The following is a 16,132-nucleotide window of genomic DNA, read 5'->3' as shown; positions in this document are numbered from 1 at the left end:
AACCCTGGCACCAGGGAGGTAACATACCATTCTGGAGTAATGTCTACAGCTGCAGAAACGTCTGTCTGTTCCCCTTACTATCGAGTTTCCTACCACTATTGCATTTCCCCTCTTTTTCCTGCCCCACTGTGCAGCTAAGCCACTCACAGTGCTATGAGCATGGCTGCACTCCCCAGAGGAACTGCCACTCTCACCGTTTTCCAATACACAGAAACGGTTCTCAAGTGAGATGCACCCTGGGGATTTCCTGACTACCTGCCTGACACCCTTTCTTCTGACTGATGGTCACCCGTTCCCTCTCTATCTGCGCTTCCGTAAGCTGTGGGGTGACCACATCTAAAAACGTGCTATCCACAAAACTGTCAGCCTCACGGATGCACCTTAGCGCCTCCAGCTGTCACTCAAGCTCCAAAACTCGGAGCTCAAGTAGCTGCAGCTGGTGGCACTTCCTGCACACGTGGTCGGTCAGAGCACAAGGAGCATCTAGGACTTCCCACATGTTGCAGGCGGTACATAACATGGGACTGAGCTGCCCTGCCATGCCTCTAGTTGAAAAAATCCCTTACTTTAAGTTAAATACAGTTTTTTTAAAAAAGTTAAATTATTTATGTACTTTAAATACAAACGAGAACTCGTAACTTTCCTTAGCTTTATCTATTTTAAACTGGAGAAAAACACTTACCCACTACTCACCAATCATCTCTTATCTTGTGCTGACATCACTTTTTGAAGCTTCCCCGCACTCACCCTGGTACTGATCTCCGCTGTTCTCTCGTGCTGTCTTGTGATGTCAATCTTGTTATTTTCAACAAGAACTGACTTCAGGACACTCTGCCAGACTGCTTCACCGTGATGCTGACTGCAGGGCACACTCTTCCCAGACACTTTACTCCCTGCTCTGGCCACAGGAGGCCCATCAGCCTCACCACTCTGGCTTGGGATACGGTGGCAGAGATGGTCAATGCTAACAGTGCGCACACAAGAGGTTGGCCATCCATGCTGAAAACGGATTAATGATCTCATTCGTGCTGTCAGGGTACATCAACCATCTCACCATTCTAAACGCTCAAGCCCATCACACATTCACTGGTATCTCAATCACTGCCAGCTCAAGGGGCATCACTCTCTCTCTCACATACCCTCACATCTCTGTCTGGCCTCATCTTGTCTGGAGACTGCCTCCTCAGCCCTCACTATCTTGAGGCCGCTTGCACAGGTCAACATGTGTCCCCACACACCCTGGGATAACCCCCTTCGCCAGTACTGTCAAAAAGCTACCCCCGCTTTATGGTTGGTCTGGTAGAAAGAAACCTGCCTGTGAGCCCCCGCTAAAAGTGATGTGTTGCTGCCTTTGAAACAAGGCGCTGATGACCGCGAGTGCTGCCAGAAGCAAAATAGGCAAACAAACCGCAAAGTGCAGCTTGCCCAGGTGCATGTTGCTTTTGTACAGTTGTGAAACAGGTCTGCATGCAATCACACCACTGTGCCTGGATGATCCAGTGTGGGGGGATAATTCTGGCGAGCAGGGCTTATAATGCGATGCTGACATATTGAAATAAAGTTCCTGACGAGTGGTGGTGGGAAGCACAGCCCGCCATTGACAGGTTGAGCGGATGACCGCAAAATGGTCTCATGACAGCGGAAAACCGATCTTTGGCCTTCTTGCCATATTATCTGCTGACGCCCGCTGCCAATGGGACCAGATGATTTTGCCTAATAACTTTATTTACATGGACATACACAACAATACCGTTTTTCATGTTTACCATCAAGTGCATTATTGGACTGATGTAATCTTTTGACATTTTGCAGGTTGAAGTATTTATAATTTAAAAAGCACATGGGAGCATGGAAAACTGTTTGGATTATCACTAGTATTACTTAAATTTAATCATAAAGGCCAGTTTATTGTCCACAACGGACCCATTATCCTTTGGAATTTTCTTCTGAAGAAATGAACATAAACAATTACTACAAATCAATCCTCCTTTTCTCTTTTACTCCTGCAGAATCGTTCTCTTGAGTCAAACTGCCTCCTGTGAAATTCAGCAGTTGACCTAAATTGGAAAATTCAACAATTTTTAAATTGTGTTTCTTTTGAATCCTGCTGTAACAACCATGTAATAAAATCAGGTTACTAATACAAGTAATCATTGATGCATAATAAGAAAGAAGCAAAACTAATCAGGTATAAACTAATTTTTATCTGAAAGACTCCATGTAATAGCGATCCAAAACATGATATCAAATATGAAGCACTTTTATGTTTACAGGAATAGAAATGCAGCATTGTTCAACAAAATTAGAAGGGATGGATCACTTAAGATGTCAAACAATCTTGTTGACAAAGTTGCAGTGATTAAGAAATGTCTATTTTTCTTCAATATGGTTTTGGTGAATCAAAAGAATTTTTCAGATTTTTGCTAAACTTTTACTGAATGAAAAGTAACCTTTTATTAACCAGATCTTTATTGTTGAATCCAAATGGTATTCTGCATCTGTTCTGCACAAGTTAGTTTTAACTTGAAGCTCAGCTTGAAAGTGAAATATTTAAATGCTGAATATTTGAGGAGAAAACATTTTTCTCTTTCAACTTAGGTCTTTGAAAAGTTTACAAAAGAATCTACGTCACTGCTGGATGAACTAGCTCTAATTAATAATGGATCCGAGAGGGGCAGTCAACAGGAGAAAGAAAGGTAGGAATAAAATGTGCATGTGATGATTTGTAGTTTCATTTACCAATACTATGATTTTATGTTTATTCTCTAATCTGCTTTATAGTCATTATACTAATTCAGCTTCCGATTTCTTTAAGATTACTACTTGCTCTACTTTTTCTATCTTGTGGATCGTAGATGTTCTATTAATCATTAAGATTTTTATTCCGTTTCTTCACAAGATGCAGATTTTTGTCTCTGATGTTTTCAGGTCTATAGATGTTAAAGACTTTGGGCTTCAGGATACTGCCATTGGGCTCAAATATGGGTCAGAAGCCTGCACTGTGGGGGAAGCAGTCATTTTGGGGTGATTTTCCCCAACTTGGCCAATTGGTGGCCAGAGGGTAGGCTGACTATCCAATTAAGGACAGGGTGGACTCTCAAAGCTGAAAGGCCAACAGGAGGCTCAGAAGAAGCAGCAGGCTGGATTTGCAATGAGTGATTGTTAGGGTGCCCCTAAACGGAGGTGCCGTCTCTCAAACTTCTGCTGATAGGAGGCTGTCTCTAGGGAGCTAAAGTGATCCCTGATGCCTATGGGGACCTGGAGGCTGACTGGAAAATTGATAATCTCTAAAGTAGTTGAATTGGTCTGCCTACCCACTCTCATCCTGTTTCAGGGAAAATGACCCTTAGGATATTAGGGCAGATGCTTGATTTTTTAGGAGAGTCCAAATTGAAGAAAGAGCGGTAGTTACATTCATATATCCCATTTTCAGAATCAATATCCTTGACCTTGATTTCAGTAAAAATTCGCATTCACCAAAACTTTCAATTTCAGAGTAAAGCACCAGTTATAAAGTATTTACAGCATAGAAACAGACCATGTAACTCAACAGGCTCATGCTGGTGTTTATGTTCCATAGAAACTTGCCCTTCCTTTACTCATTGAACCCCATCAGCATTTCGTTCAATCTCTTTCTCCCTCATGCTATTTGCCTCAGCTACTTCCTGTGGCAATGAGTTCCATATCCTTTTCTGTTCAATCTTTCCATTGGAAAGGAAAATCAGGCTGGGGTTTTAATGGCCAGCCAATCTGATATTGCACATCTTTCACCCATTTGAATGTTGAAAGTTCTGCCCATGTCTTCCGCTGTAAATATTAGAGTTCAGTGTTTTAATTTAACCCATCTAAGTAACCTTGTTTCTATCAGTTTGCTGATGTTAACCTGTTTATGGTTAACAACAGACAAAATTCTAGACAGTTTTCACAAATAGCATTTAATAATAGTAATATGGCTTCCAGAATGATTACAGGCCAAGGCCCCTATTAATAAAGCAATGCTCGAGATGTGCAATATTTCAGATGGCTATAAAGCTCAACTTAAAACGAGTTTGATGTTAGATGGCATAATATTTTACATAAGCAAGGTACTAGGATGCAATAAAACTTCTCAAAAATGAAAGCAGTGTTAATAAATTACTCAGGCTGGATTATATTTTTATAAGTAAAACCGAATGCTGTGCTAGAATAGAATGTGACATTTTTAAGAAGAAAAGACCATGAATACCGAGGAGCCTATTTCTTTTTCATCCCAACCCATGCAGCTTCTTACCATATCCCTCATTGCTTCTCTGTACAGAACACATCCAGTTATGTTTCAAAAATTCATACTGTGTACTTCAGTGACTTTTCCTGTTCACTTACTTCTCAATTATATTGGTGAAAAGGTTCCATATGATTCATTTTTATACTTCTCATTTCCTAATTTTTAACTTGTTTAATGATAAACAGCTTGCATGGATCTGATAAAGAAAAAAGATGCTGGCAATGCAAAGCAGTCCCATTGGCAGAAAAGGAAAAAGATGGGTTAACATTTTAGATAGAGACGTCTCTTCATAGGGTTAACCTACCTTCAGATGTTGACAGATTCATTGCATCTCCAACTTGTCTGGATTTAAGTTTGTCAATTATCATCGTAATCTTAAATTTCAGTTGGCAGATAAATATGCAGTATATTGGGAACTGCGGCCAGAATTTTCCCGTCAGCGGTTTGGGGGCGGGGCCCACTTACCAATGGGAAAATGACATGGGATGATGTTGGGTGGAACCCCCGATGTCATCCAGGACCCTTTAAATTTTTAGGAAGGCGGGCAGCCAGCAAAATCAGCTGTTCGCCAGCTGACCTGTCAATGGCTGATTGAGGCCATTGACAGAGCAATTACGATAATTAAAGACCCTGCCCGTCCAACCTTAAGGCTGGCGGGCAGGCCAGGGGCCCCAGTGGGCTTCTGATAATACATGAAACCTCATCCATTGGTGGGATGAGGTTTCATGTCCATTTTTAAAAACTTTAATAAATGTTATGCGATATTTATTAACATGTCCCATATTGTGTGACATTGTCACGTGAGGGGGACATGTTAATAATTTTTCTATTTTAAAAGTTTTTTTAGACAGCACTTTGTCTCAGGGAGCAGTGCGCTCTTTCAGGCGCGTGCGCAAAAAAGCACACTTTGACGGAAGGTGGAATCCCTCCACCCCCTGCACAGGAAGCACATTGCACTTCCCATCGGGTAGGCCGCTGGGCAGGCCTTAATTGGCCCACCCACTCAAAATGGCGGCAGGCCCTGTTTCGACAACAGAGTTTAGCTGCCCACCCGCCATCGAGCCGGTGAGGTCCACCCGCCAACCGAGGCCAAAATTCTGCCCAATGTGCAGCATTCTTGAACTTGTACTCTTTTCCATTCCAGAAAAGTTTGAAAAAGCTAAATCTCATTGCATGCAAGCAGTACTGCATACAGTTGTGCCTTCTCAGAACCTCCTGCAGACCTATGATGGCATTCATGTAAATTCTTCATCTTCAGCCAAGCACATTCTCAGAATTATACCACAGTTTTAAACAAAGAAAATGTAGATTCTAATTTGGTATACCTCAATCTGAGGTACAGTGTTTAATCTGACTGAGACCAGGATCAGCATGTAAAGTTCAAGGTAGCTCCTGTACAGTCAACTCCCTCGGGAGCTCCTCAATATAATCGTGCATTCGTAGCCATCAGCTTTCATCTGTTGCTCTTTCTCCCCTCCGCATCCTCGTTTCTGATTAAGTTTCCTTGATTCCAACAGTTGGTGCATTTTTAACTTGGACTTCAAGTTAACTGTTAGTTTAAACAGCTTCTGTCTGATGGCTCAAAGCCCATCCCTGACTTGGCATATGAGCTCTGGTAAAGATCTGGAAAAGACCTGGCTATGGATTTTCCCTCAAATTCGACTTCACATTCATGGACTTGATTGGATGTCTGGACCACTTTTCTAAACTGGACTAATTGGGGAAAACTCAAGATTTTGCTTCTGTATAAGATCTGCTTTTATTTTTCTCTCTTGATCTGTGACCTGTGGAAAGGATCTTGAAAAATCTAGATCTATGTCAAATTTCAAGCTAGGCTTCAAATTCCTGGACGACTTGACATCAAGAAGACATTTCTGCTCTGTAGTACACTGATAATACCATATGAACCAACTTCTGTCTCTGACTTACTGCGCTTTTCTAGGGTGACCGGATTGGCCCATAATTTCATAGAGCATCTCAATGAGCCCATCAAAGGATGCCAAGAAAGGCACAGTGGGAAGCTGTAGGCTTATCTAACAGGGAATCGAGCCTGGAACATTTAACTGGGAGACTGTTGATTGTATATAGTTCTATCTTTGAATAATTAACTCATTATTGTTTTACCAATCCTTGTCGTATGATTGGTACTTTTACATTGAATAGAACAGCATAACACAGCCCTTTGAGATATCTGTGCTGCTCTAATTCTAGCCTCTTGTGCATTCCCAGTGATAATTGCTCCACCATTGGTTGCTGTGCCTTCAGTTGCCTAGACCCCAAGCTCTGAAATTCCCTCCTTGCACTTCTTTGGCTCTCTACCTCGCATTTCTCCTTCAAGCCTCTTTTTAAAATCTACCTCTTTGACAAAGCTTTTGGTCATCTGACCTTATGCGGCTCAGTGTCGTACTTTGTTTTATAATACTCTTGTGAAGAGTTTTGGATTACATTAAAGATGCCATATAAATCTAAGTTGTTATTGTTGTGTATATGATATCATTCAGTGCCTGTTAGTGCCACCAGATGGGTTTGCATAATGCACAGATGTCCAAGGGCAAACTAAAGTATCTTGCAGTAATATATTGCTGTCTCAACCCTCTTAAAATGTTTGGCAGTTCAATTTTTATTTTTGTGTTCTGGAATTGCAGCCTGTGATTTTGTTTTGCATCTTGTATTGCAAGTAGAAAGGTTAACTTTTTGTTTACATTGATAGGCCTGTGGAATACAGTTTTCTTCCTTCTGTGGACCCAGAAACAGTTTTACAAACAGGTAGCCGTTTCTAATAAATTTTAAGTGTTTAAAAATATTTTAACTGCCATAGAAAATACTAAATTTTATTATGTAATGAGCCTTTTGAACTGATCAGCTCTGTAAAATCTGGTCAAAGTTGTATCTATGCATCTGTTTTGGATCGTTTATGTTTGAGCAGCAACTTAAATATCAGTGCCACATTTTAAAAATGATTTGTGTTACCTCTGCTAAGAGAATAATACACCTGTGTGTTTATGTGTATGTATTACGATTCAGATAATATCGTGACATTGGACTTTTCAGATGTTTAAAAGGAGAGACTCCTTTTGCATGCACAAGTATTGATGAACACAGATATCACATCAATTGCAGTGACTTTTTTTTAGATCATGCCCACTTTTTTGGCAGTTAAACAGTTTATTGTTCACCTAGCTTGTGAATTGGTCAGTATCACAAATGGGCACAGTATTTGCTCACATGCTCTAGCAGTGTCTGTTCCAGTCCCTCCATTTTTGGTTCCTATAAGCAGTATTGTTTCTCTGCTGTCCATCGAGAGAAATAATACTTTTCACATTAGCACAGTTTAAGAATGCTAGCTGCCTGTCAGCGAAGGACTTCTCCGATTTTCAGGGATCTCTATGCTTCATGCTAAAATAAAAGCAAAATACTGAAGATGCTGGAAATCTGAAATAAAAACAGAAAATGCTACAAACACTCAGCAGGTCTGACAGTATCTGTGGAGAGAGAAACAGAGTTCATGTTTCAAGTCTGTATGACTACTCAAAACTTAACTCTGTTTCTCTCTCCACAGATACTGTCAGACCTGCTGAATATTTTCCAGCATTTTCTGTTTTATTATCAATGTTTCATGCACCTGCTAACCTAGAATAAACTTTGAACGTAAGCCTCTGGTCCAGTGCTACCAATCGCATGCAACCCATTCCCATACTGGATATGTCATATTTTATGCTTAAAGTGAAAAGAAAACAGGCCTGTTCTGCTCAGTTATTTCCTTGTGTAATTCAATCCCATGTGCCCAACCTTCCTTTTCTACAGACATAAAATAAGTGGGGTCATGAAAGGTTTATAAGGTATAAGCTGTGGCTCTTGGAGTAGCACTCTCGCCATCGTCAAAAGGTTGTGGGACTTATACACAAAAGTCTTGGCTGACGTTCGAGTGCAATATTGAGGGAATGCTGCAGTGTCGGAGATTCTATGTTTTGAATGAGCCATTAAACTGAGTCCCCATCTACTCTCTTGGGTGGACATAAAAGTTTTCTTAGTTAACATTTCGAGATGCTGCCAGACCTGTTGAGTTTTTCCAGGTGTTTTTGTTTTCGATTTCCAGCATCCACAGTTGTTTGCTTTTATAAAAGTTCTCTGCTGTGGTGAAAATCTTGAAATGACTGAAAATTCTAAGCCTTGCGCCGTGAACCCAGCACTTTCCATCTTCATGGGGCTGGGACTGGAGTAGAGCCGGGATTCACGCATGCGCGATTCGCGGGGGCAGTTGGCCATTTAATTAATTGGCTGCCTCCACTGAAGTGGGATTTAGGAAGCACAGGAGTATGGAATCCAGATTGTACAGAATAGAACAAGTGGAGGAGGTCTGAATTTGGTAGATTCTTTTGATAACTAGGGTATCCCTTTGGAAAGATAGGGCACCCCTTTGAATAGGGTCCAGGGACACCTCAGGGAGATGCAAGGCATCCTTTGGGATTGTTAAAAGTGAACATGATTATGCATTTTTTACACACAAAATCATTGGAACTGTCAAGCTGTCAAAGAGCTGTCCAGCTGTCAAACCTGCCAAAGCTATCCAGGAAGTGTCAGAGCTGTCAATGAACCATCTAAGGATACTAGATGAGTTGGCATGGAGGGGATAAGGGCAAAGGGTTGGCATGATTGTGGCATAAGGAATATGTGGTGGGGGTTGGGGCATAAGGAGCATGAGGGGGTAGTGGGCGGGATGTGGGCTGTGATAATTTTTAATTGTTTATTTAAACTGTACTGGGACACAGAGGCAGGCCTTGTACCCAGCTTATACCGGCAGCCTGCACATTCATTCCAAAGTCACTTGCCCCAACTCCTATTTCAGCACCCCACTCCCCCAGGCCCTGACCGAAAATCCAACCTGAAGGCAGATATTTTAATCTCCCACCTCAGCAAACCCGACCTGGGTGCAAAACTCTGGGCCTATAACTGTGACTATACTTCAAAAGTGCTTCATTAGCTGTAAAGCGATTTGGACTTGCTAAGGTTGTGAAAGCTGCTGTAAAAATGCAAATCTTTTATGTTAATCTCCATAATCATTCTTAATTGAACAAAGTTGGTCCTATTCTGTACTAAAAGATTTTCTAGCCAATTTCCTTTGTGTTTAACATTGTTTTTTGGGTGTCATTGGCAAGGCCAGCATTTATTTCCCATCCTTAATTGCCTTTGAGAAGGCAGCGGTGAGTCCCCTTCTTAAACAGCTGCAGTCCCACAGTGCTGTTAGGGATGGAGATTTTGACCCAGTGACAGTGAAGGAGTGGTGATATATTTCCAAGTCAGGGCGGTGTTTGACTTGGAAGGGAACTTGCAGGTGGTGGAGCTGTCATTGGATTATGGATTTGGAAGGTGCTGTCGAAGATTGAATTGCTGCATTGCATCTTGTGTATAGTACACACTGCCGTCACCGTGTGATGGTGCTGGAGGGTGTGAATGTTCAAGGTGGTGGATAGGGTGCCAATCTAGGGGCTGCTTTGTCCTGGATTTTGTTTTGTTCATTCATGGGATGTGGGCATTGCTGGCTACGTCAACATTTATTGCCCATCCCTAATTGCCTTCAGAAAGTGGTGGTGAACTGCTGCCTTGAACCACTGCAGTCCATGTGGTGTAGGTACACCCACAGTGCTCCAGGAGGGAGTTCCAGGATTTTTACCTAGTGACAGTGAAGGAATGGTGATATATTTCTAGGTCAAGAAGGTGAGTGGCTTGGAGGGGAACTTTCAGGTGGTGTTGTTCCCATGTGTCTGCTGCCCTTATCCTTCTAGATGGTAGAGGTTTTGGGTTTGGAAAGTGCTGTCTGATACTTGACGAGTTTCTGCAATGCATCTTGGAGACGGTAGACACTGCTGCCTCTACGTATCGATGGTGGAGGGGGCAAATGTTTGTTGGTGGGGCGCCAATCAATTGGGCTACTTTTTCCTGGATGGTGTCGAGCTCCTTGAGTGTTGTCGGAGCTGCACTCGTCCAAGCAATTGGAAAGTATTCCATCACACTCCTGCCTTGTAGATGTTGGACAGTCTTTGGAGAGTCAGGGAGTGAGTTACTTGCCACAAGATTCCTAGCTTTTCACCTGCTCTTGTAGACACAGTATTTTTAGGACTGGTCCAATTCAGTTTCTGGTCAATGGTAACCCCCAGGATGTTGATTGTGGGGGGGTTCAGTGATGATAATGCCATTGAATGTCAAGGGGCGAAGATTAGATTCTTTCTTGTTGGAGATGGTCATAGCCTGGCACTTGTGTGGCGCGAATGTTACTTGCCACTTGTCAACCCAAGCCTGGATATTGTCCAGGTCTTGCTACATTTGGATCAAAGGTTACGGAGAGAAGGCAGGAGAGTGGGTTTGAGAAACTTATCAACCATGATTTGAATGGCGGAACAGACTCGATGGGCCAAATGGTCTAATTTCTGCTCCTATGTCTTATGGACATGGACTGCTTCGTTATCTGAGGAGTCATGAATGGTGCTGAACATTGTACAGTCATCAACGAACATCCCCACTTCTGACCTCATGATGGAAGTAAGATCATTGATGAAGTGGCTGAAGATGGTTGGGCCAAGGACACTACCCTGAGGAACTCCTACAGTGATGTCCTAGGACTGAGATGTTTGACTTCCAACAACCGCAACCACCTTCCTTTGTGCTGGTGTCGAGCTTCCTGCATGTTGTTGGAGCTGCACTCATCCAGGCAAGGGGAGAGTATTCCATCACACTCCTAACTTGTGCCTTGTAGATGGTGGACAGGCTTTAGGGAGTCAGGAGCTGTTAGTATTTGTGTGGTGGGTCCAGTTCAGTTTCTGGTCAATGATAATCTTCGTGATGTTGATAGTGGGGGATTCAGCAATGGTTGTTCACAAGTTTATTGAGGCTTTATCTTAGATCAAGCTCACTACATGTATTTTTGTGCTCTGATCCAAACTGCCACCATTGCTCCTGTTTTTGTGGTACATTTCATTAAATTTGAAGTGTTGGGACAGTGGACCAACTTTTTTGTTGACTCATGAAACTGTCTGTAGCATAAACAGGGAATTTTCATGATGCAACATGAACACTACAATCCAAACATTATTTGAATTATGTTGTTACTTTATGTACTAGGTGAAGTGTGTTAATGCTAATCACCCAAACAAGCGCTTTCTTAATTTGGCATTAAGTGATAAGATGTCAAACTCTTTTAGCTTCCTTAGGACAGTCTCTATAGTATCTCAGTGGGGCGAATGGAGGAGGGATGCATGTTACATAACAGCAAGACTTCTCCACTAAGTGGATTTGTTGTAGTGTCTGAATTATGCACATAAAGCAAAAATCATAACGCTTACAAGAGCATAATCTATGCCTGAGAAAATGCTTTTTTTTAATGTTCATTTCATGGGATGTGGGCATCACTGGCTAGGCCAACATTTGTTGCCCATCCCTATTTGCCCTTGAGAAGGTGGTGGTGAGCTGCTGCCTTGAACCCCTGTAGCCCATGTGGTGTAGGTACACCCACAGTGCTATTAGGAAGGAAGTTGCAGGATTTTGACCCAGCGATAGTGAAGAAACAGCGATATATTCCCAAGTCAGGATGGTGTGTGGCTTGGAGGGAAACCTTCAGGTGGTGTGGTCCCCATGCACCTGCTGCCCTTGGCCTTCTAGAGGTCACGGGTTTGGAAAGTGCTGTCAAAGGAGCCTTGGTGAGTTGCTGCAATGCATCTTGTATATGGTACATACTACTGCCACTGTGTGTCGGTGTTGGAAGGAATGAACGTTTAAGGTGGTCAGTGAGGTGCCAATCAAGCAAGCTGCTTTGTCCTGGATGATATTGAGCTTCTTGAGTGTTGTTGGATCTGCACTCATCCAGGCAAGTGGAGCATATTCCCACCACACTCCTGACTTGTGCCTTGCAGATGGTGGATAGGCTTTGAGGAGTCAGGAGGTGAGTTACTCGCTGCAGAATTCCCAGCCTTTGACCTACTCTTGTAGCCACAGCATTTATATGCTGGTCCAGTCCCTCCATTTAATCAAACAGATGCTGATTAACATTCATCTGTTTCAAAGTTGCATGTTTCAGTTTTGAAGTAAGAGATACTTACACCATTGGCACATCTATAAGAGATTGAATTGTAAATTGGTATTTAAATATTTTCTGGAATTACTCTAAAGGTCATGAACTACTATCAGAATTGCAACAGCGCCGCTTTAATGGGTTAGAAGGAGGTATGTCATGGTCCCCAATGGATGACGAATTGTTAGCTCAGCCCAAAGTAGTGAAACTACTGGATTCTCTACGAGAACAATACACTAGATATCAAGAAGTCTGCAGACAGCGTAATAAACGTACCCAACTTGAGGAGATACAACAAAAAGTTATGCAGGTGAGCAATAATTCTGAATGTTATGCACATTTGTACAAATTGCAATAGTTTGGTCTTAAGACAGCTATGCTCACTGCTTGTGGATTTGTGCCCTACAGACCAGGAGATTGCAGACCTGTGTTGGTTTACCTACTTTTTATTGTGGCTAACATTTGAGGTATTGCAGTTGGCCTATTGTTCCCTGAGTTAGGAGTGGTCAGTTAGCAAAGGTGTCACAGTTATGGCTGAGTCAGAATATTGTTTTTCGAGCCCCTTTTTAAAGACTTGGACACATAATCTATATTGGCATTTCAGTGTAATTTACCAGTATGCTGCACTATTCAAGATGCCGCCTTTAGGAAATAATGTTAAACCAAAGCTTCCCAGCTGCATGTAAACAAAATTTCATGGCATTGTTTGAAGAACAGTAGGGAAGCACTGCCAGCATTTACTTCGATGCCAGCATTTACTTCGAAACCAGCATAGCTAAAAAGTCGATTATCTAGTTATTAATTTCATTGATATTTGTGGGATCCTGCTGCATGCATATTCGCTGCAGCATTTCCCTACATTACGACACCAATTTAAAAAATGTACCTCATTAGTTGTGAAGTGCTTTGTCACTTCCTGAGATTGTGAAGGCCACATATAAATAATTATATTTATATAATATTTATATAAATAATTATTTCTTTCCTCCTCATTGTTGTCTAGCGAGCCCTGAGGAAACATTTGCATTTGTAGACTTGGAGAAGAGCTTGACTGTAGTGTTTTCACATTGCAAAATAGTCTATCATCATCTCCTTTCCAGGCTTATACATAATAAAATGGCCTCTGGCCAATGTTAACAGTGGCTGGTGACGTGGAAGGTACACTGCCGGTGGTAGTGCTGTGAAGGTCCAGGCTGGACAAGAGGCCAGAATAGGAGGAGAGCAGACATCTTGGAATGTTGTAAGGCTGGCAATATGGGGAGGAGCAAGACCTTGGAGGAATGCAATACAAGGATGAGAATTTCAGAATTAAGATGTTGCTGGATCAGGAGCCAATGTAGGCCAGTGAGCACAGAGTTAGTGGGTGAATGGTACTTGGTACGAATCATAGAATTTTACAGTGCAGAAGAAAGATATTCAGCTCTCTGTGCTGGCTCTCTGAAAGAGCTCATCACTTAGTTCCATTCCCTGCCCATTTCCCACATTCCTATATCCCATTAATTTAAATATTTACACATTTCCCTTTTAAAAGCTAGATCATATTTCCATCAGAAAATCTAGTAGGTTACTCCATGTTACCACACACTGCATAAAAATACCTCTCCTAACCTCTCATTCTTTTAGTGAAGATCTTAAATTTATGTTCTCTTATTACCTTCATGTCAAATACTTGTCCAGTTTTCTTCAAAAGGCTATAATGGTTTTGTTTTCAACCATTTCCTGAGGCAAAGTATTCCATGCTTTCACAGCGCTTTATGTAAAATGACTTAACTTCTCTCATCACTTTCTCGGTGAATTAATAATCTCTTACCAGTTATTCTCCAACCAGAGAAAATAGTCTTTCTTTCACTGCGTCAAAATCCTTATTAACCTTCTCTGCTCTAGTGTCTCCTGTCTTTTCTTATAGATATGGTTTCCTAACCCTGAGATCATCTGAATGAATCTATGCTGTACCATGTCTAAGGCTTTAAAGTCCTTTTAAAGAAAAGTGCAAGTCTTAAATTTATTTAGCTCCTTCATTACCTCAGGATGTCCCAAAGTGCTTTACGTAAAAGGAAGTACTTTTGAAATGTTGCAACTTTTGTAAGAAATGCACCAGCCAATTTGTACACTCAGCAAACTCCCGTAATCAGCAATGTGATAATGACCAGATGCTCTGTTCTTCTGATGTTGATTAAGCAATGAATATTGGCCAAAACATCATGAATAACTCCCGTGCTGCTCTTCAGAATTGTGTCATGAAAACTTTTACACCCACCTGAGAAAACAGCCAGGACATTGGTTTAATATCTCAACTGAAAGATGACAGACCCGACAGGGCAGAACTCCCTCAGATCTGTAAGGGAGTGTCAGCCTCAATTTTTGTGCTGAAGCCTCTGGAGTGGAAATTGAATCCACAAGCTCTGATTCAGAGGTGAGAGCGCTACCAACTGAGCCACAGCTGACGCTGCTTCAATGAGGTGCCCAAAAATGCATGTGGTACTCTAACTTGGGCACGATTATTGTAATATTATTTCATACTTCACTCTTCAATCCAAGCTTTTACTTGTAAAACTCAAAATGCTGTTTATTTTCATAGCTTTATCTTCCCGCGGTCGCACTTTTGGCGTTATGGATTTGAAACTGTGGATCTCTGGTTGCTCACATCCTTCAATGTCTTTCCATTCAGTCCCGGATTTTTGCTCCTGAAACATGACACCTCACCCTTAATAACGCCAAATTATATCTGCTACTGATCTGTCCATCCCATTAAACTGTTTGTGTTTTTCTGAGATATTTTAAGAGTTCATCTTGTTGTTTGCAAGCCTCCTACTTTTATGTGACCAGTAAATTTCAAGGCCATGTTCACTGTAACTAAGTCCAAACCTTTCTCTCACACACTGATAAGAAGGATTGACTGTGACCCCTGGGAGAAATCAGTTCTACTCCATCCCCAATCCAAACAACAGTCATTTATCTTAGCATAAATTAGTGCTATGGGGAGAATTTTCACGTTGACGTGTAGGGGCGGGCCCTGTTCGCCAAGGTGTAAAATGACAAGCGGTGACTTTGGGTGTGCATCTCGATGGCACCACATGCCATTCAGATCTTTGTTCTGAGACACCTTATCAAAGACTTAGTGAAAACCCATGTACAGTGCAACTGTGGTGTTCTGAGTTATTAAACTGGTGTTGAGAGCAACAATTAGCAGTTTATTTAACACATCTTTAAGGGTTGCTTGGTGTTAGTGGTTAGATGGTGAAAGAAGTTAAATCACGCACATTATGTCAAACAGGTGGAAGAAACAGCCATTTTGTTTGTATAATGGGGATAAATCTATATTTGTTTTGGTTTGGTTGCTTCCCTTTTGGTGCATATTGATATGTAGATCTTATTGTTGACACCCATTTCAAATTAATACAGTATTTGGGCCATTAGCTGAAGTTTTTACAAACCAAGATTTCTCTGAATAAGTTTTGAATCAAATACCCTGACCTGACGACCCCAATTTCATACTACTCTATCTCCAGGTTAGTACAATGGCCATGGTACTGGACCAATACCCAGAGGTTGAGAGTTAAAATCCTACCATGGCAAGCTGTGAAATAGAATTAAATAAATTATGTAATTTGTAGCAGCTCCCAAAAAATTAACCAATCCAACTTGTTCACAAATCAATCAGAGAAGGGGACTTGTAAAAAGGTTGGAGTTCACTTTTCAAAGGTGAGGGCGCCATTCATCAGATAATGCAAGCGCTACTGCCATTTAGAAGGGACTAGCGTAAAAACAGGCCTAGAAACCTAAAACTGGAATCCAAGAGCAGCTGT

General features: G+C 41.7%; 1 protein-coding gene across 3 annotated transcripts in view; it reads left to right on the top strand.

Moving 5' to 3' along the window:
- Positions 1–16,132, top strand: part of sestd1 (SEC14 and spectrin domains 1) — a 158,225-nt gene that overhangs the window by 86,861 nt on the left and 55,232 nt on the right. For all 3 annotated transcript variants that reach the window (XM_041201474.1, XM_041201475.1, XM_041201476.1), the window contains exons 8-10: positions 2,599–2,696; positions 6,975–7,030; positions 12,425–12,636. In XM_041201474.1, coding sequence (XP_041057408.1) covers positions 2,599–2,696; positions 6,975–7,030; positions 12,425–12,636 — 366 coding nt within the window. The remainder of the gene's footprint in view (positions 1–2,598; positions 2,697–6,974; positions 7,031–12,424; positions 12,637–16,132) is intronic.

The sequence above is a fragment of the Carcharodon carcharias genome, chromosome 12 (assembly GCF_017639515.1).
Source record: "Carcharodon carcharias isolate sCarCar2 chromosome 12, sCarCar2.pri, whole genome shotgun sequence".
NCBI lineage: Eukaryota > Metazoa > Chordata > Chondrichthyes > Lamniformes > Lamnidae > Carcharodon > Carcharodon carcharias.
This window is presented reverse-complemented; position numbering and strand designations above follow the sequence as displayed.